Consider the following 21,679-nt stretch of genomic DNA (forward strand, 5'->3'; position numbering starts at 1 on the left):
GTGATGTCCTCCACCTTAAAAGCAATCTACTATTTCCCAAAGCAGACTTCCTCATTTATATGCAGTTCTATTCATCCCTAATGTAAATACAATAATACTCAACTTTTTACATAAAAATTTAACAGATACAAATAGCTTATCCAGCTCTAGTTCATTTTAAACAGAAGCAGCAAAGTTCACATGCATCAGAAACTGAACAGCCATTCTGTAGCACATTTACTGTCTTTTACATGTAAGTGTGAAATAAGTCTTTCTTGTACTATTTTAAAACTCAAGGACTATGTGTTTCACTTCTTTCAAAGGAGTGTATAAAGCAAGTCTCCAGATCAGGTACCTTTATTTTGCTAAGTTTCATTTGGATCTTCTTTGACACTAGATCAGACCAATACTTCTCTCCTAAAAAATCCCAAAATATTCTTCCAAGCAGAGCATTCACCCAGGCCTCCTGTTCTTCTTCTTCAGCTTCTACATGGGCATCTGGCAACTGAAAACATAAAGCAGGTTATTCAGCTCTATAAATTCTATAAAATATGGAAAGAAAAGGCCTGATTTATATGGGAAGTTCAGTGCTAAGAGCCTGGCTCAACTCAGAACACCAAATGCTCAGCACAGGGAGCAGCTTTACAAATGCATCAGCTGGGCTGCCACGAGCCTGTCATCATCCTGATATACAGCAGAGGGAATGAGACCACGCAGATATAGATTGACCTCTGGCAATGAAATGAGAAAGTTGTATGTAATTTAACCTCTGGGAGAAAAAGCAGATAAACCCAGAGTAGGCAGACTTATAAACTGTGTTTGCAGTAAGAGATACTCTCTCTTGCCAGTCAGATCTGGACGAACAGGCACTTTACTCTTCCTTTGTTTTATTAAAAAAATGAAAAGCAAGACCCAATCTTACATCCTTAATCATTCTGAAATCCAGCTCAGAAACACCACAGATAGATGATAAACACAGTACAGGGAACCACACTCCTCCTTCCAGTGTTTGCAATATAGGATTCAGGGAACTATATTGTCCCTTCTGCTGCATTAAAGGTTTTGTTTACAGTCCAAGAGAATTCTGCCTTGGTTTCCTTGAGAACCATCTTGAAACACCTGGAAATATTATACATTCAGATGCTCCTTCACTGACTACACACAAAAGCCAAGGCAGCTGAAATAATTTTGGGTGTGTACACACACAACCACAAAAAAAAAAGCAAGTTTCCATGAAGGAAACACAACATATTAAGTGCCTGCAATGACAGAAGAATTCACCACCTGACATTATTCCAGGCAGAACTCCTGAAGCTAGCAGAAAGGCAGCACTTTCTAAGACAGGCAGGTAGATGCTGCAGTTCTGAACATCATCTCTTGGCAGCTACAGCTCACAAGGGCTGCAGCCAGGCTGTGCCAGGGTGAGGAGCCTCTGCTGTGACGCAGGTTCCCTGCCAGCACTGCTCAGCTATTTATAGAATGGCTTCTGACACGTGCCAGATTCAGCAGCAAATCTATCACAGCTTCAGGAGTGGTTGGGGGTAGAATATGTTTTCCTGGGGGAACACAAGATGTGTTTATTCATACATTACACCATGGCCTCCTATTCCTTTTTCGGGGTGTTGTAGGGAAGTCTGGAAACAAAGATGCATGATATTAATTACCACTACTTTAAATAAAAAGCAGTCATGCTTAACATTAAAGATGTGTTTATTATGAGTGTTGTACTTAGTATGAAGGTTCTGTTTACTGAGAGTGACTCAAATGAAGTCCTGGAGGTCCAAGGATTAGTAAGAGCTACAGAAGCTGTCCACTGTTTCTTTGGAGCACAAGTATTACCTTTTTCACAGCTGTAGGGCTGCTGTCTGCACTGAGGACTGGACTACCTGAAGGGCTTTTCTTTCCTTGTGGAACACACTTTGCCATATAAATATTGTAGTCCAGAAGCATTTTCTGCCTCATGTTGCCAGCCAGGTCCTTGTGCTTTGGCTGGGATGTGATTTCTTCTCCGCTTCCCTTGCTGCTGCTCCGGCTGTGTGTGAGAACTCCAGACTGACTATCAGCTCTGCTGTGTGCTGGCAGCACCCCTAAATTCAAAGGAATAATACCTGCTCAACAGAGAACGAATCTGACAGCTAAATCCCACAGTGCATCATCAAACTTTAAAGGAACATGTTTATTCCACAGATATTTCTCCTGAAAAAAGACCAGCATGGTGCTTTCTTATTTTAAAGGCTAAAAGTAAATTCCTATGCTGTGTGTTTAGGTGGTCCTAAACCCAAATTAGCCAGTATTTGCTATGATTCAGCACTCAGCAGGGTGTGGGACTGGGGGAGTCAGCTGATCAATAGTATATTTAAATATGGACACTCACAGATGTATAACACATGGCAAAATTCCCAACAGCCCTGCTGGAGAATGCCTAAAATAAAAGTCAGGTGATTGAAACGCACCTATGACTAAAGTTGGTTTTTTTTACTAATCTAATTATAGGCTGTTACAATTAGAAGGACTGGGAAAAGCATCTAACTATTGGAATTTTAATTAGCTATTTATTTTGCATCTGCATTTCAATAAATTATGTGCCAGAAACAATAATGTTAGCTAATTTTTAAAAAGCTTCTCAGAGAATAAGGGCAGAAAAGCATGAGTCATTCAGGTTTAAAATTGTATCAGAGGATGGGTTTAAATTAATATTCCAAACAATTGATAATACTATAGACTAATGTTTGTTGGTTCAGATATATACATACATATATATATATAAATATAAATATAAATGCTAATGCAGGACCTTTCATTTAAACAGAGAAATGTGTTTTCTTTTGCCACTAACCCATGAGAAAGCTCTGTCCTTTACAGGAGACTAGAGTGGAAGGAAGGATGAAGGAGGAAAAACAGGTAATGAGAGAACTGAGTCTAATGCTGCAAATGTTGACATCAGTTCCAACATACAGAAAAAGAAGAGACTGAACAATTCCTCCTTAAAAACATGGAGTTATTACAGTCACTGAAAAACAGGGACTGTTTTGAAATAATATTTGAAAGCATAGAGCCAGGAGGGAAAAAGGTGGGGGTAAGGTGGTAATAAGAGGCCAAGGTAAGGAGAAGAGTACTTTGGTATTACTATTTTTTTCCTTGTAAAAGATCACTGTGGTGTTGCAGAAGTTCGAAAATTATTGAAAATCATATTCTAGTTAATAGATAGATGTCTAGATTAATGAAGCAATATAATAGTTAGCATGAGTAGCAGTAGTTATGCTAAGGCCGCAGTAGGCCCGGTGAACTTTGAGTGACCTTCAGTGCATGGTAGATGGAGAGGATGTGTTATCTAGAGAATGTACCAAACCTTATCTATGGAATGCACCTTCTGGCTAAGTAACCAATGTCATGATGTACCTAATAAATCTCTGTATGCCTTTAAAGATGCTTAGCGATGCATATGGATTAAATGAAGCAATCATGTTAAGAAAAGTATATAAACCCTGCAGATTCTGTGGCAAAATGGGGCTCTGACTTTGGACCAAAGTCCTCAGGCTCCCGGGCCCTAATAAAGCACCTCATAAAGCAACTCCGGTTGTTTTGTGTTCTCTTCAGATTGGGCAACAGTGGCACCAGCAAAACATAACTTGGTTTGTTTCTTTTAACAGACTTCTACAAGAATACAAAATCTGAGTACCTGGCTTGCTCCCACTGGGTGGCTTCTTTACTTCAGACTTGAGCTTCGATGCGAGAAGGAACCTTCTGAACCACTCCTCCTTCTCCCTACCCGTCCTTCCAAAGAGGTAAAGCACTTGATCCTTTTGGCAAGTGGACTTCACTCCATCCTGAGGTTTCTTGGATTCCTCGTTGTTCAAGTCCCCTCTTTCAGCAGGTTTCTCCTCTGCAGTCTCCTTCTCAGCCTGGGCCTTGGCCATGAAGTCATCCTGTTTGGCCAGTTCAATGCAAATTGGGTATTTCTTATTCCAAATGCGTTTCCGTGCCAGGCTCTTAGGAACCAGGGAAATCTGAAGGATATATGAAAGGGTTAAATGAATTTATTTTTCACTTGTATCCTCTAAGTTTTTATACTCAAGGAAAGAACACAGGAATGCAAGAGATAAAGATCCCACACTGGAACTGCCAGTTTAACTGACTCAAAATTGCTGGATGTCTAACTCCCTGCTATCACTAAGTCTTTGGTGAGCCAAGCCTTGGAATTAAGACAAAGGCCATTTAAGCAGATTATGCCACGTGGATTAGAAACTGTTTTCATTTAGATGATCTTATTCTCATGGATTTGCAGAAAAAATAGAAAATCCTGGAACTTTATTTCTGGGACCATGGGGAGATAAACAGGTAACAAGATAAAGTAATCAGACTCCAAACTGAGTTTTGAACACAACTTTTCATGCACACCTTATGAAATTGAGCATTTGAAGTTGGTGACAGCCACATCAAATACATAAGAGCCAAGCCAAGCCATAAGACTGATTTGCAGATAATTATATTCTAAACTCAGTATATTTATATCAAATTAAGACAATGCAAGTGATTAGAGGAGTAGTTTTAAAAAAAGAGTTAAAAATTCTTATGTGGGGGTCTATATTCAGCAGTGTTCTCCAAAAACTGTGGGCAAGTACCTTGAAGAATAGGCATCCTTTGTTTATTACAGTCAGGGCACTTGGCCCTTCTGTAATCAACTGGGGCTGGGTGGGAGGAAGTACTGGAAATTTTTCTAAGAGACCATGGGGAACCACCATCAGTCAAGTGCTCCCACATGACAGCTTTGCTTGTCTTCATAATGGGAAAACAAATCTGCAAAAGGCAGGAATCTAATTTTTTCTTTATCTTTTCCACTGCCTTCCTCTAATGGAAGGCAGAGCTGACAGCACACTCTTTTCCCATACAGACTCAGAGCAAAGGAGGGAGGTTTTCCTCACTGTTCCCTTGGTCCCTCTCTCCCTCCAACTTCCAGTCAAGTGAAGTGTGGTTGCCTCCTACATCTGTACTGCCAAGGCTCTCAACTGATGCAGCACATTAAAAAAATCCATTCCCCTAATAATTAGATATTGATGTATTATTTAAAACAATGCCCATGGAATCAACTTCACGTGGCAACTCTTGACATATTTGAGGGAGGCAAACAACATGTAGGAAAACTGTCCTAGCATTATTGCTGATGCATTTTTCCAACTGCAAAAACCCCCTCTCCTTCCCTAGACTGGGGCACCCACAGCAGGTCACGTTCCAGACACCTCTCACTCTCCTTCTTCACATATGATGTACATTCCCTCTTCAAGTGAAATATAAATGTTGTCTCATCTGCCCTGGGGTAGAGACAACCACCAAAGATGAGGCATTTTGGTGTAACCTTCAGAACAGTCATCTCATGCATTGGGAAGGAGTCTCAGAGCTCCCAAGAGTTAACTCTGCTCTGAGCTGCCAGAGGAAAATCATTCTCTTTATCGTGTAAATATGTACTTTCTTCCAAATCCTGCTCAATCCTCCTCCCCAGCACAAGCTTTTGCAAGTTAGTCACGAAAACAGTTTTGTTTAAATAATGACAGAACGTGAAAATAGAGGAGTGAAAAAACAAAATTCAGAGTTAAAAAGAATTTGCAAAGTAGTCTTTGTTAAAATCAGATATAAGTAAGACACTCACCTTGCTGTCTGTTAGTTCATAAATTTTTTGACTGACATATGTGACTTCAGGCTTTGGCTCATTGTACACAGCTCTTCTAGAAATGTTTTTATTGGGTTTTGAAAGTCGTAGGGTGCTGCCTTCGAGTCGCACATAGACAGAGTGAGTCAATGTAGCATGGTATGTTTCTGGATCATAATTATAAATTTCATTCATCCATCCCTAGAGAAGAAGACACTGTTAACAGCTTTTAAGCTGCTGGAAAACCAAGTACAGCACGTACCTAAAAATTTTAAATTATTATCCAAGCTTTTGCCAAAGTTATTTCACTCAGTGCACAAACAGAACGAGGCAATAAATGCCCTAAACGAGGTAGCACCAAACCAACAGAGCAGGAGATGAGGATGAGATCTCAAGCACACCGGGAGATTTTCGTGACTCAGTCACTTTGTTTATGTAGCACAGGGTGCTCTCAGCTCCTCCCCAGGAGCTACGGTGGGATCTGCAGATGTAGGATGCCAGGAAGAGCTACGGGGCAGGAGGGCTGAGCAGCCCAGCAGCCACTCTGCTCCCAGCAAGCTCGGACACTTTAATCACCCAGAGCCAACAGCCTGTGTGCTGCAGACAGCACTGACACTGTAATCACCACAATTAAGGACTCAGTGGAAGACCTCAATGGAGTTTGCTTTCATGCACCAACACCGTTTGAGATCATTTAACATGTTGTGTAACTGCCCAGCTACAACACAGCAGTCATACATGTGGATTAAATTCAATTAATTTCTGTGCTGTAAAAGAAACACAAAACAAACCAGCCAGTCCTGCTGTAACAAGCCTCTAAGTGCTGACTCTGACCATGGCGGTGATGTTGCTTCTCTTCTCCAATATCTGATTACAGAAATAGAGATGATAAATGGGGTAGAAGGTAGGCAGAATACTCATTCAAGGAGAAGTTTTCCTTCTCCTAACCTGCCATGCAACATTCTTTGATCATTGTTTTTATCTGTACATCAGAACCTTAAATTCAGCATACTCAAAATTCATCAATGTCTACAGAAAGCGAAGGGGAGCAGAAAGTCAAATGGCAACTTTACAAACACCTGTGTGATTACAGAGGGGGGAAGTGGGGAGAGCTGAATGAGCACCCCAGTATTTCTCAAAACAAAAAGTCATAACTACCTTATGCAAATCATCCCAAAAATTAATGCAAGATTTCAACTTATTAAAGAAGTTTCCACCCACACAGAAACGTAAAATTTACTTTTATGCTCATTTTCTTCAGTTTCAGTGCCACATAATTTCCCACAGTAGACAGCATACACTTTCTTAGGTGCCATAGTAACAGTGATATCTGTTTTGCTTACTCCAACATCTAGCTCCATTTCCACTACAAACCCTGCAAAAAACTAGATAAATTAGCATTTCTTTTATGTTCGGGAAAGATTAAGTCATTCATTTTTGCTCAGCTCCAAAGCAGATTATGTCTTTTATTAATAGAAATGCCTATACCAGGACATACTCTTTGAAGAAGCTTCATGGTTGTTTTTTTTTCTTACAGTGGGTTATGCACAACTCCCATGCAGGAAATACAATGCACGAGGAAGAGTTTTCTATAAAAGCCATCAAACTGCACAGCAGGGATGACGTAGGTTTGAGGCACATCCCATCTCCTTCCTAGAAATTATTCAGCCAAGACATCTTTGAGCAGACAGCAATTAATTTTCAGCCAGGAACTCCAGCTGGACTTATTGAAGCACAAGAACATCACATGAGCTGCCCAAAGCCACCGTGTGCAGGAACTGGAATATCCATATGGCCCACAGATCTCTGGAGCAACTCCCACCTGCCCCCATCAGATCTCCAAGCTATTTCTAGCTCAGACAAAGTCTGGAGCCTGCAGCCAGGCAAATATACAGATGGGAATTTGCTGCCTCACAAGTTTCTTGCCTTCTCCTGAAAGGCCATTCAGCCAACATCACACCAGCTGGCACAGAGCAAAGGGCTGCTTGGAGAGTGGGTCATTATAGGAAGCTTAGTCACATAAGCCCTTTCTCAAAGTCTAAAAAGCTTTCTCTTTTCAGTAGAAAGGTTGGAAACTTACGGGTACATGTGGTACCCAGGAAGGAAGGTCAGACTGCACCTGACATTCCTTTAATGGCCTGCTCGAGATGGAACTGTGATGAAACCAAGGAGTGATTTACCCATCAAAATCTTGACTTCCCTGTGCCAAAGTAAGTAAAAATCCCTCCTGCTTTTCTGATCCCTACCATGTGCCCAAGCCTTCCGGTTCCAACTGATTAGCTGTACAATCTGCCAAACACACAATTCTCACACCCTGCTCACCCATAACCCAACAGAAGTGCAAACACAGCACAACCACAGGGTTATCAGCAACTGGAGAACCAAGCTCAGGTTTAAGTATGTGGGGTTTTATTTTCAGACAACAGTCAGGATGAAAGAGACAGAACATTACTACAATCCCTCCTTGTACACAAAATTTTAGTTTTCTAATTTCTAAGGATGAAGTCTCTTCATTGCACTCGATTTTCATGTTATTTTGTTACAGAGATACACTGCATGGCTGACAGTAAAATGTTAATGCTTCACTAAATGGTGATTCTTCGCTCTATTAATGAATCTGAAAATCTGTGGCAGCTGCAGGAATTTTATCTAACAGTGTTAAAGGAGGTAACAACACCACCTGCCTTCTCACTTCGGTGATCTTCAGTTCTGTAAATTGTTTCACCTAGCTTAAAAAACACTGAGAAGTTGATCCAAGAAGCCCCTAAAGTCATTCCAAAGTTCCTGCACTTTAGGAGCAATTTCAGCAGAATTACCTCCGCCTCTCTTTTTGCAAAACCAAATTGGAACAAAAGATTCACAGCCCACAGAAACAGTTTTGCAATGCACCCAAACAGAGAAACTGTGTTACCATAACTGTTAGCAACAGATAAATTCTCCCAAACTCCTGAAGCAACAATGGATTTTCTTGTGTAGGAGAGGAGTGACTGTAGGATAGGTCTTCTCTGTTCTAGCTAAGTTGTTAAAATAAGAAATTTAGTAATTCTGGGAGGACAATGACCATAGTCATATGCCACTGTGCAGCTGCTGGCCATTTACACAGATCCTGTGATCTCCATTTCTAAAGGTCAGCATTTGCTCCACACTCCCAGCTGAAAGCAGAACGTGCCTGGCCATCAGGCTGGGGAGCAGCCTGACCATGGAGCTGCTCCTTGGGCTGGGCAGCACCACGGCTTTCCCAGCTCAGGTCACAGCTCCAATCCACAGCTGCTGCCTCTGCTCCAGCCCTGGGAACACTCAGCTCATGGGACATGACAAAAACAATTTCAAAAGCCCTGCTCAGTTTAGTTTTCTTCTTTCCTGACTCCGGGCTCCAAATATTTTATTCAAACTGCAGTTCAACAGAGTAATTCATGTAAAAGGCCTTGTAGGCACCAACCAAGGTCTCAGGTGTGTTACAACATAACCTGAGAAGGGAAGGTAAGGATCTTTTGCAGTTCTCCCTATGAAGGACCTAGAGGGCTGGGGGCACAAACCTGGCCTGTGGATAAAATAAATTAAAATCATTACTTATGACACTTTCAAATACATAAATAAAAGAATCAGCAAACACCACTTTCACAATACAAGCCCAAATCTGGATTAAAACTGTCCTTTAAGTTTCTTAGTGCTATTAACTGGTTAATAGCCATTATTATTAAATGACATAATCAAATGCTCTAGCACCAAAATTTTTTCAAGACTGTGGATCATTCAAATCACACAATTGTACTACTATCCCTCTTATTACCACTATTTTATAATACTTCAATAGTATTTTGATTCATAAATGAGGGAAAAATAAAATGCATTTTTTGAGCTTCTTTCACAGGGAACTGAAAGGCACAAAAGAGGTCTGAGGTAGAAGAAGCAACCATCACCTTAACTGGAAGAAACATTTGTCTGCCAGAGGCCACTATCAAACATGAAATCCCTTGGATGGTACTCAGGAATAGCACGCTGATAAAAAGCCTCCTATTTCTCCAGCAGGCACTGCCACTTTGTTCTCCTAAAAGTTCTTTCTAATGGAAAGGGCAACTATATAATTTCCATTTTAGCTGTTACTTAAAACCTTTTGTATCAGTCAGCACAACACAAGAGAATGCAGAGCTGAAAGGCCAAGAAGGAAGTTAGAAAAGACTAATAGATTAAAGAACAAAAAAAATGTGGGCAGGGAAAAAAAAAAAGAAAAAGATCAGAAGGAAGCCAGAGAACTGAAAACTAAGGGAATAGGCAGATACAAAAACATAAAATGAAGATGCAGGAGTTTGTGCATTTTCTGGTTGGGGGGATTTTCCCCCAGTACCAAGGACATTTGACTGAAGTAAGTACAGACACCTATAGAAATACACACTTACCAGCACAAGAGTTATTTACTTTTTCCCACTGCCAAGAACAGTTTTGTGGGAGACAAAAATCTGTTCAAGTACCTCAGCAATTGCTGAGGGGAATTTTGCTCCAGTTTTCAAAACCTAGGAAATGCAAACTTCTCAAACAACATTTACAAGGGGGAGAATGCACACATACTTGTTCAAAAATAACTTGACAGCAGTTTGGCAGAATCCCAACTCTGTGAGCCCCATATGAAGGGATCTTACTCAGAGCATTTATCATAACAGCACAACAGCAGTCCAGGCCAGAATACCAGACCAACAAGTTCTGAAGAGAACATCTTTATGCAAGAGCATCAAGTTTGATTTTCCTATATTCCCCTGAGTTTTGTTACAGATTAAGTCTTTAGCTGACTTTTCAGAGGATCTAAACTGTCCAGTACTCATTTTGACAGATGCAAACAGAAGATAATTGTATGAAGTGGGAATAGTAACTTGCAACCTGCTAAATATATTACATTATGTTCCACTACAATATGGGCATGGGGCTGGTTTGTAAACTCCTGAAGCATTTACTAATTAATGACAATTACTTTGTGTGTTATGAGCACAAGAAATACTCATCAGGTCATAAAAACCATTAATCTAAATTTATGCAGACTTCTCTGCACTATTCATTTCTTGCCTACAGCCATTTTCATAACATGTAACTTCTCAATAAAAACATTAAAATATAGTTTAAAGGTTTCTGAGCAAAAGCTGACATCTCAGAGCCAGCCTAACCCCAGCCAATGATGAACATCAGCTGTCAAGTATCGAGGAAGGGTCTTGGCAGCAAGTAACAAGGACTGAAGTGAAAGTTGGTAACAATTTGTACATGGGGGTAGCAGGTAATTCCATTGGGCAGACAGGAGTGTTCAGTCTGAATTCACTACAGCAAATAATAACCACAACTCGTCTCACTCACAAAAGAAAGGGAACACCAAGGTAGAATAAGGGCTAGACATGCAATTGCCACCATTATGCAACAAAAGTAGAGTTTTATATTCTGTTTTTCTAACTTTTCAGTTACCTAAAGACACATGAAATTAGCCATCAATACACATTATAGATTCTACAGTATATACCCATCTGAATTTAAATTCATGAAACCTTTGTGCTGTTACAAGGGGGGCTTCAAAAAGCTCAATTTAATATTTACACAAATACAAAAAATGCCTCCACAAACACTCTGATCAGCATGTGATATCAAGTGAAGCTTACACCACCAGCATTCAGAAATGCTTCTGCTGCACATCAGAAACCAGTAGATGTTTTATTGCTTGGAATTCTGCAACTGGGAAAATATTATTTGAATTCATCACAGATGGAGATTAGGAGGGCAGGACAGGGAGCAGAAGCACTGGAGGAACAGAGGGGTTGGGTAGATCACAGCTGGACAGGCAGAAAAGTGACACACGAAGTGACAGTGAACTTGCAATATCTCAACAACAACAAATGGAGGGCAGAGAGCAGGTAGGACAAACTTCCATTCAAAACCCAGCTCTCAGACACATTTTGCTGAACTGCAATTACTCCTCCCATTTCAATTAGCTCATGTTTGAGGAGACCCATATGCTCTCCAACTCTATGCTCTACTTGAACACAACGCTTTTGTCTCTCCTTATGAACAGACCAACAAACAAGTTACTGCCCAGACAAAATATCCCTGAAACAAAATACATCTCCCAAGACACAGCTTCAAGCACAAATGTTATTTTACACACTAAACTTTGACACTGCTTGTTCTCAGTATTTCACTTGGATAGTTTCAAATCTATCAGCAAAGCCATTTGCCCTTTTACTTTTGAAGAAATTCCATTTTCTACTAATCCCTAAAGACACCGAAGTCTTACATATTCTTGGATACTAAACCATTTGTGCCCCTGCCAAAGTGAGCTGACCCTAAAAAACTATTTACAAGTGGGGACATTTCAGCTCATTTACACCCTCAGGATAAATCTAGTTTACTCCTTCTACCCAAAATAATGCACACAGACACGCACACACACAAAATGCCAGGACCTCACCTTCAGTATTTCAGGTTCTTTGATGTCTAGAGCTCCTGTATTCCATCGCTTTTTCATGCTTTTATGCAATTTCAGATACTCATGAGTACGTGGTATAAGAAGCCAAATCACACAGACAGCTACCATGAATCCAAGGGCCATTCCAAGTAAAAGTCCACTTAAATAGCCAGGGAGAGGGATAATAAGGTAAGCATAGACTAACAGCATTAATAAGTATAAAGTTTTCACTGGTATTTCAGACTGTTGCACATCCAGATTATTTTCATCTTCACTACTGAGCATAGTAAGAGTTTCCTCAGTCACCTCGGGCTCGACCACAGTTTCAGCAGGTTTATCAGTTTTGCTTTCTTCCTCTAGCAAGAAAAAGTCTTCAGAATACAGTTCACAAAACTCCTCATCCTCCCTGCTCACTAGTGCAGACAACAAACATTTTTCAAGTACAAGTGAAGGTTTTGACCCCACATCCTTTGTGCTTGCAGACTGAGAGCTTTTGGTCTCCATCTCTTTTGCATGTTCTTCTGCCCCTCTTGAGCGATCGCTCTTAGTCAGGTTAAAGTCACCCCCAGAGAAATCCCCTTCAGAATCACACTCCTCTTCCTTAATGCTGTAGTTGTTATTGCTTTCCAAATGGCCATTCAAACTGGAAAGGTTTGAGAGTTCTGAAGCACTTGAAGATAAGGCTTTGGGCCTGTGGCTACTACTTTCATCACCCATTATTTTGCTGAGCAGCTGAAGAGGCTCATAAATCACCTCAGAAAGGCGTCTTTTTGTATCTTCAATTTTAGCCTCCATTTCAGGTACTTTAAAAAAGGAACGAGTGTCAGAGGGGGATGTTAATGGAGAGGAGGGGGCAGTTTTAGAATCACCACCTGTAGCTCGAGGTTGAGTGAACTGTTTGAACAGATGCAAGTTCAGTTTCGAGTCAGGTGGCCTGTAAGACACAACTTCAGACTCCTGTTTAGAAGTGTCTGTAGACAGAGATTTCACCAAGGTTTTCATTAAGTGTCTATGTCGCATCGGTGGGGTGGGCTCTTTTGGTTCCACTTCTGTTGAAAAGGACTTGACCAACCCCTTAAAAGGCTTTGAACTAGAAACTGTGGATGATCTGCTAGAGCAGGCAACTGATCTGGAAGGGGATGAGGATGGGGAAGACAGACTGGATTTCTGTTCTACAGGTGGTGCTGGTGCACCTGATGAGCCAGATGTGTGACATGAGTGTGACAATGGAGACAGGACTGGTGGCACTGCAGTGAGTATTTGGGATGGGGAAGGAGAGTCCAACAGCTTTACAGTTTCTGCAGCTGGCAGACCTGCAGGCGATGAGGACAGCGGTGATGCAGAGTTGGCCGTGTTAAGCGAGGTAGCTGGACCAAAAAGGTCATGGCCAGTATGCTCAAAGCAGAGGTCTTCCTTGGCTTCAAGTGCTGTTACAATGCTTTGGTCATCTAGTTCCTCATCAAGAAACTCTTTAAACTCCTCTTCCTCCTCTTCTTCCTCCTTCCCAAATGCAGAGAAATGAATTGTGATGGTTTCTCGGGAGACAGATCGTTGGACCTGCACTTTTGGTGTTGACTGCTTTGAGGACATTTCACCAGTTTTGTCTGCATGGCTACTGTTCCGACTTGTCATTGCAGGTTCCAGAGATGTGTCAGAGTCTGGGAAGAAAACATAACACCACATTAAATGCATTTTCCCCCATTTCAAATACCCATATTTTCAAGCATTAAGTCAAACACAATTTTACGTAGGAAAAAAATCCCAAACCAACTCACACCAACAAAAAAAACAAACAGGAGATGCCTATGCTGAAAATTACAGATCTAGGTTGCTGTGTGCTACATAAGATATTTCCACATACCACAAAATGGCAATATTAAAACATACCAGGCTGTTAAAATTATCTTCAAGTGCCCTGAAATTACAGTTAATCTCTGAAGCACCACCTTTCTGTTTTCCCTGCCAGATGTACCTCCAAGTTCCAGAGACCCATCCCACTCCAACACACTGAAATTTTTCACTCCTAACTCTCAGTCAGTCCCTTCTACATACAATACTTAATTCTTTATACCTTTTAAATAAAGCAAATTTGAAACTCAAAGCAAGCTCAGAAATATGTAAAGGTCACAGTGTGGGGGGCACATTATTTAAGCATTTTATTGACCCATGAAAGTGAATTTAGCATATATTTACATGGAGAGGAAATAGCAGGCAATTAAACCAAAGCACTGGCGACCATACACAGAGATGGACCAGGAATTACAGGATTAGCTCTGCCTCTCCAGCTGGGAGGCAGCACTTTATCTCCACTGCCAAGACAGCGAGTTTACCACTTCAGTAACCGAATTATTTTTCAGAAGCTGTTAAAATGCTGTAATCAAACTGTCAAGCTGAATTAATGCGAGGCCTTTGCTGACGTTTAAAGAGCAGTTCAGAAGAATGATTGTGTGGTGGTGAAGAAATTGCACTTCACAAACAGTTGTGATATCAGATTGTATTATCCAGCAAGCCAGTGCCACCTGCTCACCATCATCATTCCTGCTGAAGGTTGTAGCCCTTTCTACTTCCTAGCCGAGCTGCTCATGTAAACATTTTTTAACCTGTCACTAAACTAAGATGGGTTAAACATTTTAAACCAGCAGATCTTTGCAGCTTATTCAGAGCAAGTATCTGTCCACAACTTCCTACACACTATAGTTGTCCATTTTATGGCTCCTGAATTGCTGGCAATTCCTTGCTTCTTCCAGCATTTGTGAACTTCCCAAGCAGGCTGTACAGAAGGGGCTGGATTTTAACCTGCTTCGTGCAAAGCCTTCAGAAATTCCATTCTCAGGGTTTGGCTGTTTGTTGTTTTAAGTTTCATTTCTGCTGCATATGACAGGGAGCCAGTTTGGGTTCAAAGGACCAAAAGAAACATTCAGAACCTGGACATGCTTTCACTTGACATCTCACCCTTGCTCTGATGACTGCTTAGGAGACAAAAATTCTTTCTAAAGATCACTTCTGACTTCAGCTTTTACCATGGAACACTTTTCTTCTGTCCTCCCCAAAATCCACTTGACCCATCTCAAGCAGCAGCATTAACAGAGAACTCCTCTCAGTGATGGAGATGTGCCTCCAGCCTGCCTGGGGCTCAGTAGGTTGTTACCTTTCTTACTACATCTGTGGAACAAGCAGCTATTTACCCAAATATTAAGAACCCTCAGTTACCTGAAGTTTACATGTACACTTACCAGTCACCTGTATGTAGAACTTGGTGAGTGCTAAGGTTGGTAAGAAATTTGGTGTCTCATTTCCCTGTTGGATGAGCACACCTAGGAACCAGCAGCAGACAGAATCCATGCTTCTCTCTGCTGTCCACCATAGACATGGTTCTGTTTCACACAGGTCAGACTACAAAATACCAGATTTTTTTGGACAAACACACCCAAGTTTATTTTGGAGAGGGGAAAAAAATACTACTGGACAAGATAGGTGTCCAACCTCATTTGAATAGTGCTGGGCCACCAGCTATCACACATGTTGAATATTTTGGCCCAGTTGTGAAACCGTAAAATGAAAACATCAAAATTTGAAAGTACAAAAACCCTGCACATTTTCCAGGTCACTGAGCCATCACAACACTATACACTAAGGAAGGAAAAAACAAACTAACATCAAAACCCCACAAATATAATGACAAAATCCCCCTTGCATGCAAAGCTGTTGGCATCAGTTTGACCCTTTCTCTTCTGCTGTTCAGCCTTAATCATTTATCAATAATCCAGGAAAGCAGGAGAAAAAGATCAGCAATTCCTCCCCCCCACCAGCATTTTCACTGTGGCATTTTGTATCAGCTAGAACTTCATGGGTTTGGATAGCTCTTTAGCACACTGTGTTTACACTGAACATTAATTAGCTGGTGTTTAAACACCAGTTGCCATGCTGTGCTAACGCAGTGCTAATGACCTGAAACAGATGAACTTCACTTGCACACACCAAATGTACTGAAAAGAGATTTTACTGCTTACTGAACAAGCAAGGTTTTCTTAACACCATGGTTAACAGAGAAAGGAAGGAAATTCTTGATTAACCAGTATTTGCCTACCTCAAGCACGTTACTGTACCACAAATTATGTCATATAAAAGGGTAGGTTTTCAATCCATTCCTGAACACAATCTCTGTTTTACTGTGGAGGATTTGGGCTTTTGTTTTTTCTTCCCAAAGCAGGTGCTGAGAAGTTTTTCCTTGATAGTTCTTTCTGTAGTTGTTAGGTTTTGATAAAGCTATTTCATCAGGTTCTTGAACCATACATTTTTACCCCTTAAATCATTTTAACAGATTTATTTCTTACTCATTTCTGGATAAATTTTCCTCACTCATTTCCTTCCCCTACTCCTCAGCTCCTCTCCCAGCTGTTTGAAGACCTGATGTTCCAGCCTCACTCTCTCAAGTGGCACAATTCCAAACTGATTGTTTGCAGATTATATTGGTACTTGCAGATACACAGGTTTTCACTGGTCCTTCTTTTGAAGGCCACACTGTTCCCCATTCTCTGGCTGCCTCTTCAAGGTTTTTCTGTTGATTCTGAAGATGCAAGGTACCAGTTTTATTTATGTGGCAGGCAGATCTGAGCAACAGTCCTACATCCTCACGCTGCAAATGATCCAAAAAATGAACTTTTATCCGGAAGGGAAGAAGGCTGCTCAGAAAATAACTCCTTTCCCCCAGAGGTTTGAATTTTGAATGCTGTTGCAGGGTGGAATGAGATAGCTGCCAACCAACTGCTGCCATTTCCACTTCTGACCTCAAGGCACTGCATCCCCATCTCCCACAGAAGAGCAGTTTATAATCCTCACCTGCAGGCATTGCTTTTAAAGCTCCAACAACAGGAAACACCGAGCCAGGCAAACAGGGAGTGCAGCTGCCTGGGACAGACAACATGCCTCACCCAGCCCTTTCCTGTGAGCAGGGAGGCAGCAGTGCTGGAGCTGAGGATGTCTTTGCCTGGGTGACAACACGTCTCCACCACGCTGTGATGCACCTGGTGACAAACAGGGACACCCAGGGAGAGGCCAGGTGTGGGTTAGGCCATGACACCTCTTGTAAGTGTCACTGCAGTAGCTGTGCTGCTTCCCAGGAATGACTAATGAGGAGTTCACAGGAAGAGCCAAGCACCCAGCAATGTGTCCTTCTGCCCAGCAGCATAAACACCCTCCTGGTCCCTTCTCCTGCAGTGGACAAACACACCCCACCCTTCAGCTGTGCCCCAGAAAGCACCTGCTCACAGCCCTGACAAAACACACAGTCTTTCCAAGAGCCCCAGACAATTATCCCACCAACTTTGTACAGCAAAGCAATTCTTTTCACATTAACAATGTAGAAAGTGATTCAAACAACAAAGCAGCAAATGAGGAACTAACTGAAAAGGTCAAAGTTGCATATACCACACTTTGTCATAATCATTTAGTTGGAGAAACGGGCTGGATTGGGTAACTAAATTCACATGCTTTGCAGCAGCCAACTACTCCAATCACATTGCTGTTACCTATTACAACATCTTCAGGAGGGGGAAAGGGTACACAGGGCACTGTATTAGCAAAATGCTTTCAGAAAAATGTGCAACAAGGTTCAACACTTCTATTTTTGTTGCTACTAAACACAGACTAAAAAATGTGTTTTCCACAAAACAGAAATTCCTTTCCCCCTAAGTAAAGGAAAAGCCTCACAGGTTATAAAACAGCACTGCAATACTTTCCCCTGCATCTGTCAGTTGCACCAGAAGAACAAGTCCTAAATGCTGCTGAGGAAACAAGTAATTTCATTACTGATAATGCTACAATTCAACTTCATGCAGATTGCCACAGCTGTTCACAGGGAAAGATGTTTCTCACTGGTTATGCCTCTGCTTTCCCCAGTAACCCTTCTGGGCCATCACTCATCCAATTGCTTTGGCAGACTGGGAAAAACACCCGGTTGTTCTTTAGGATTCATGGGGCCTTTTCTATCATTTTGGGTTACATGATAGTCATTTTCAAGTGTCAGACTCAAAACTTCATACTCTAAATCTACCCTTCATTTGGCAGGAAGAAGCAGCAGTGTATTTGTTTTAGACAATCTCTGCAGCCTCCTTATGGTGTGAGAGATTTTATTTTAACAGAACAAGGACCCCACTAACACATTACAGCCACGTTCCAAACCAGGCCAGCAGCACGTTAAATCTTTCTCAGACAGGGAACACCTACACAAGGCAATATGATCTGAAATTCATATTTGCTCCCAGAAATTCTAGATTCTGTTTGATTTATTAGAGATTCAAGCAGTATCTGCCTCCCAACACTGAGATATGTGGGAGAACTGCTGCAATTCTTTGTACTTAATTAAAATAAGTAACAGAGCTCTCAGCATCAGACACAATTTTCTGTTAGGAGCAAGAAGTCTTCATTTCAGGTCCTTCAAAATGAAGCACAATATTAGTGAAAAGTACTGCTTTGCCACAGAAGTAAAGCCAATTCCCATTTAGCCCAGAATGCCCTCCCTGAAGCAGTGAGCACAGCTGCTGGGACATTATCTGTCACATGGACTTCATCTCATTCAGCAGATCTATATCATAAAAGACAAAAAAATGAAGGGATCCAAAATGCAAAATTCAACGTTCTTTCCTATCCCCATTCAAATTTCTAATTATGATCAATTAAATTCCCCCGGCATCTCCATGAGTTAATGTATTCCATAGTTAACATCTATTGTTCCTTTTACATCCCCTAGTCATTACTTTTAAATGAACTACAGAGCCAGGATTGGTAATTACTATCACACAATAGCCCTGTGAAACCTTCCTGTCAGGGATCCAGTTACCCAGCCTGGAGATAAGGCTTTAAAGCTCAGTTTCCATCAGGACCAAGGAAGTTTGCTTCCCTTTCCAAGTTCATGCAACTGGATTTGAGATACAGAGGTGGGGGGAAGAGGGGAAAAAACAAACACAAAAGCAACAAAACCTGTTTTAAATCCAAGGGCAGAAATGAAAAAGTTAATATCAACATCAAGTACTATTAAAGCCTGTGTTTTAAATGTGTTGAGCAGAAGCCAATCCCAGATCATGGCCAAAACTGATGGTGCCACCCACCATGGATCACAACATACAGACGCAGCACATACCCCTGAGAGAAACCCAGGTCAGCACAACTAAGCTGGGTGAGAGCTAAAACACCTCCAGCAGGAGCTCTCTGAGCATCACTAAAAAAACCCAAACATTTTTGTGCAAATGCTTTTAAGTTCAGAAAAATTTAAGTTAAATAATCTGCATTTAAGTATGCTTAGAGATACTTAAAAAGAGAATCCTAGGCAAAATTTTAAGGTCTTGTCAATGAGATTATACATTTAATGAAAGTTATAAACCTATAAAAGAGATGAGTAAGAGTAATTTTAAGTTCAGGACAGAAAAGTCAAGTAAAATCGCAATGGCAAATAAGGAGTCTTCAAAACTACTGGAATTTTACAGAAGACAATTACTGGAATTTTGTTGCTGCTGCTGAGGTACCCAAGCTTGTCTTTACAACACTTCAAAAATAATCAGGCAAAAATTGTTTAATGTTAGCTAAGTGAGTGCATTCTATACCAACATTTTCCCCAAAGACCTAAGAAAGGTCAGCTACCACATAAGTTCCTCTGCCTTTACTGATAAAAGAATAATTATTATTATTTCCTATTCTTCTTCCATGACACACCACTTAGCAAAAACTTTAAAAGCTGCACTACAGTCCCCTTTTAACAAGCACAAAAAGCTAAGCAGTTAAAGGTTCTCCAGAAACTCAGAAAAATCTAATTTCTTCTTATTTAATGATTTTCTAAAGACTGAAGTGAAGCAGTATTTTTAAGAAATCCAACACTTTCCCTAACAGAAGAAATAAAAGAAGTTTTTAGGCAAAGCTCTGCACTTTGGAACAGATTCAAACTGCAGTAGAGTATAATTATATTAAAGAACATTTACTCCCAGTTGGCACAATAAGAATGAATAAAAATTCTAGTACATACATAATACTTTCTCCATTCATGTGTTCTCCTCCTATGAACTATATTCTTGTTTATCATTTGTAATTGCAAGCAATAGGTAGCACCTTTTCCTTCCAAAAGACTCCACATTGAACAATTCAAAGGGACCTTTCATTAGTTCCAGAACAAAATAAAATTGTAACAAACCACCACCATATCCCCCCCTCACACCCTCCATCACAGATTTTGGGGTTTAGTCATTTCCTATAACATTTATTGCTGTCCTTAAAATTATGTTAAAATATGTGGTTTTTCCAGGTGACTAGTTGCTGGCATCAAAATTACCTAAAAAACTAATTTGGCCACAAGTGAGAAGAGAAATGCCCCAGAAAAAGACAAGTTTACAGACCTAGATCTGAAATTTCTGCAGCAAGGGATTCAGAAATAGACACATTGAAACAAAGGCAAACTCAGAGCCAGCCTAAAGCCAGCTTTTCCCACCTTCCTCAAACTGCTGGGTTCTCAAAACCCCAACAATGGTCTTACAGTTCTGAGCAATAAATACATGACTGCTGCTTTTGCTCTCTTCTAAAAGGGAGGAGAGTCTACATCAGAATCTTCTGGTGCTGCAAAAGTTCTGCATCTCAACAGATCATGTTGGATTTCTGTAATAATAAAGCATCCAGAGTTTACACGTAAAAAATGACATCCTGTGGAAGGGGTAAATGGTGAGGTTAAACTGTGCAGAATTGTAACTTTCTCTCTTATCTCGGTGAAAAAAAAAATTACCTCCTCATTAATCTTATAAAAGATTATCTAAAACCTCTGTGGATTAGTCCACAGCTGAAAACTCTGCCCATATCTCTGATTAAATTAAAGGTCACTATGAAATCTTCAGGGGAAATTCTGACCAAGTGACTTAGAGAAAAGCCTGTTTCCAAAATTGAGTAAAAGAAGGTGCCCTGAATCCTAAATTAAAAAGGGCCTATCAGAATTGTCTTGCAGGCTGTTTTTTCCCAGTGCAAATGCACATCAAGAGGTAGAACTGCCTACAGGTAGCAAGTGAGCATTCAAAGACTTCTTCTTACATTTACTTTCATTTCCTTAACAAAAAAATTACAGCACTAGTCACAGTACCTGCCAAGGCAAAACAACCATCACACACCTTCATATGAAAAGGCTTTAAAAATAAACAGGCTTGTCCACATTAGGCTGAACTCAGATACACAGAGGAGCAGCACCAATTAGTAACTCAACCTCTAGGTCCCCATGTAAAATGTAGTTATGAGAGATTATTAAAAAAGGAATGGAATCTACAGATTTACCCATAGGTATTTCAAGACGTTTTTTTCCCATGGGGATTTTTAATGATCAATCAAATTTCATATTTCTTATGTACAGCCTTCATTTTAATTTCATGTTCTGCAGAGGATTAGCATGCAAGGTGCCTCATGGCTTTTTAAGCTGACAGGACAAAACACAGTACACAATCATGGTTTCCTTGGGGCTCAGAGATGTTTTCAAAATTACAGAAGGGGATATTCTCTGGTATTATCAAATAGCACTCAAGCTTTTAATACTTAGAAGTATTTAGTTTCAAACCTAGCACATCCCTAAGAAGCAAGGTAATAACTCTTCAAAAAAAAAT

At 40.6% G+C, this 21,679-nt stretch overlaps 1 protein-coding gene across 4 annotated transcripts in view; it reads right to left on the reverse strand.

Annotated features, from left to right (window-relative positions):
* Positions 1 to 21,679, reverse strand: part of TEX2 (testis expressed 2) — a 48,595-nt gene that overhangs the window by 14,504 nt on the left and 12,412 nt on the right. For all 4 annotated transcript variants that reach the window (XM_059864034.1, XM_059864035.1, XM_059864036.1 and 1 more), the window contains exons 2-6: positions 12,063 to 13,717; positions 5,624 to 5,824; positions 3,659 to 3,986; positions 1,819 to 2,066; positions 335 to 484 (exon numbers count right to left, since the gene is read on the reverse strand). In XM_059864034.1, coding sequence (XP_059720017.1) covers positions 335 to 484; positions 1,819 to 2,066; positions 3,659 to 3,986; positions 5,624 to 5,824; positions 12,063 to 13,717 — 2,582 coding nt within the window. The remainder of the gene's footprint in view (positions 1 to 334; positions 485 to 1,818; positions 2,067 to 3,658; positions 3,987 to 5,623; positions 5,825 to 12,062; positions 13,718 to 21,679) is intronic.

The sequence above is a fragment of the Haemorhous mexicanus genome, chromosome 20 (genome assembly GCF_027477595.1).
Source record: "Haemorhous mexicanus isolate bHaeMex1 chromosome 20, bHaeMex1.pri, whole genome shotgun sequence".
NCBI lineage: Eukaryota > Metazoa > Chordata > Aves > Passeriformes > Fringillidae > Haemorhous > Haemorhous mexicanus.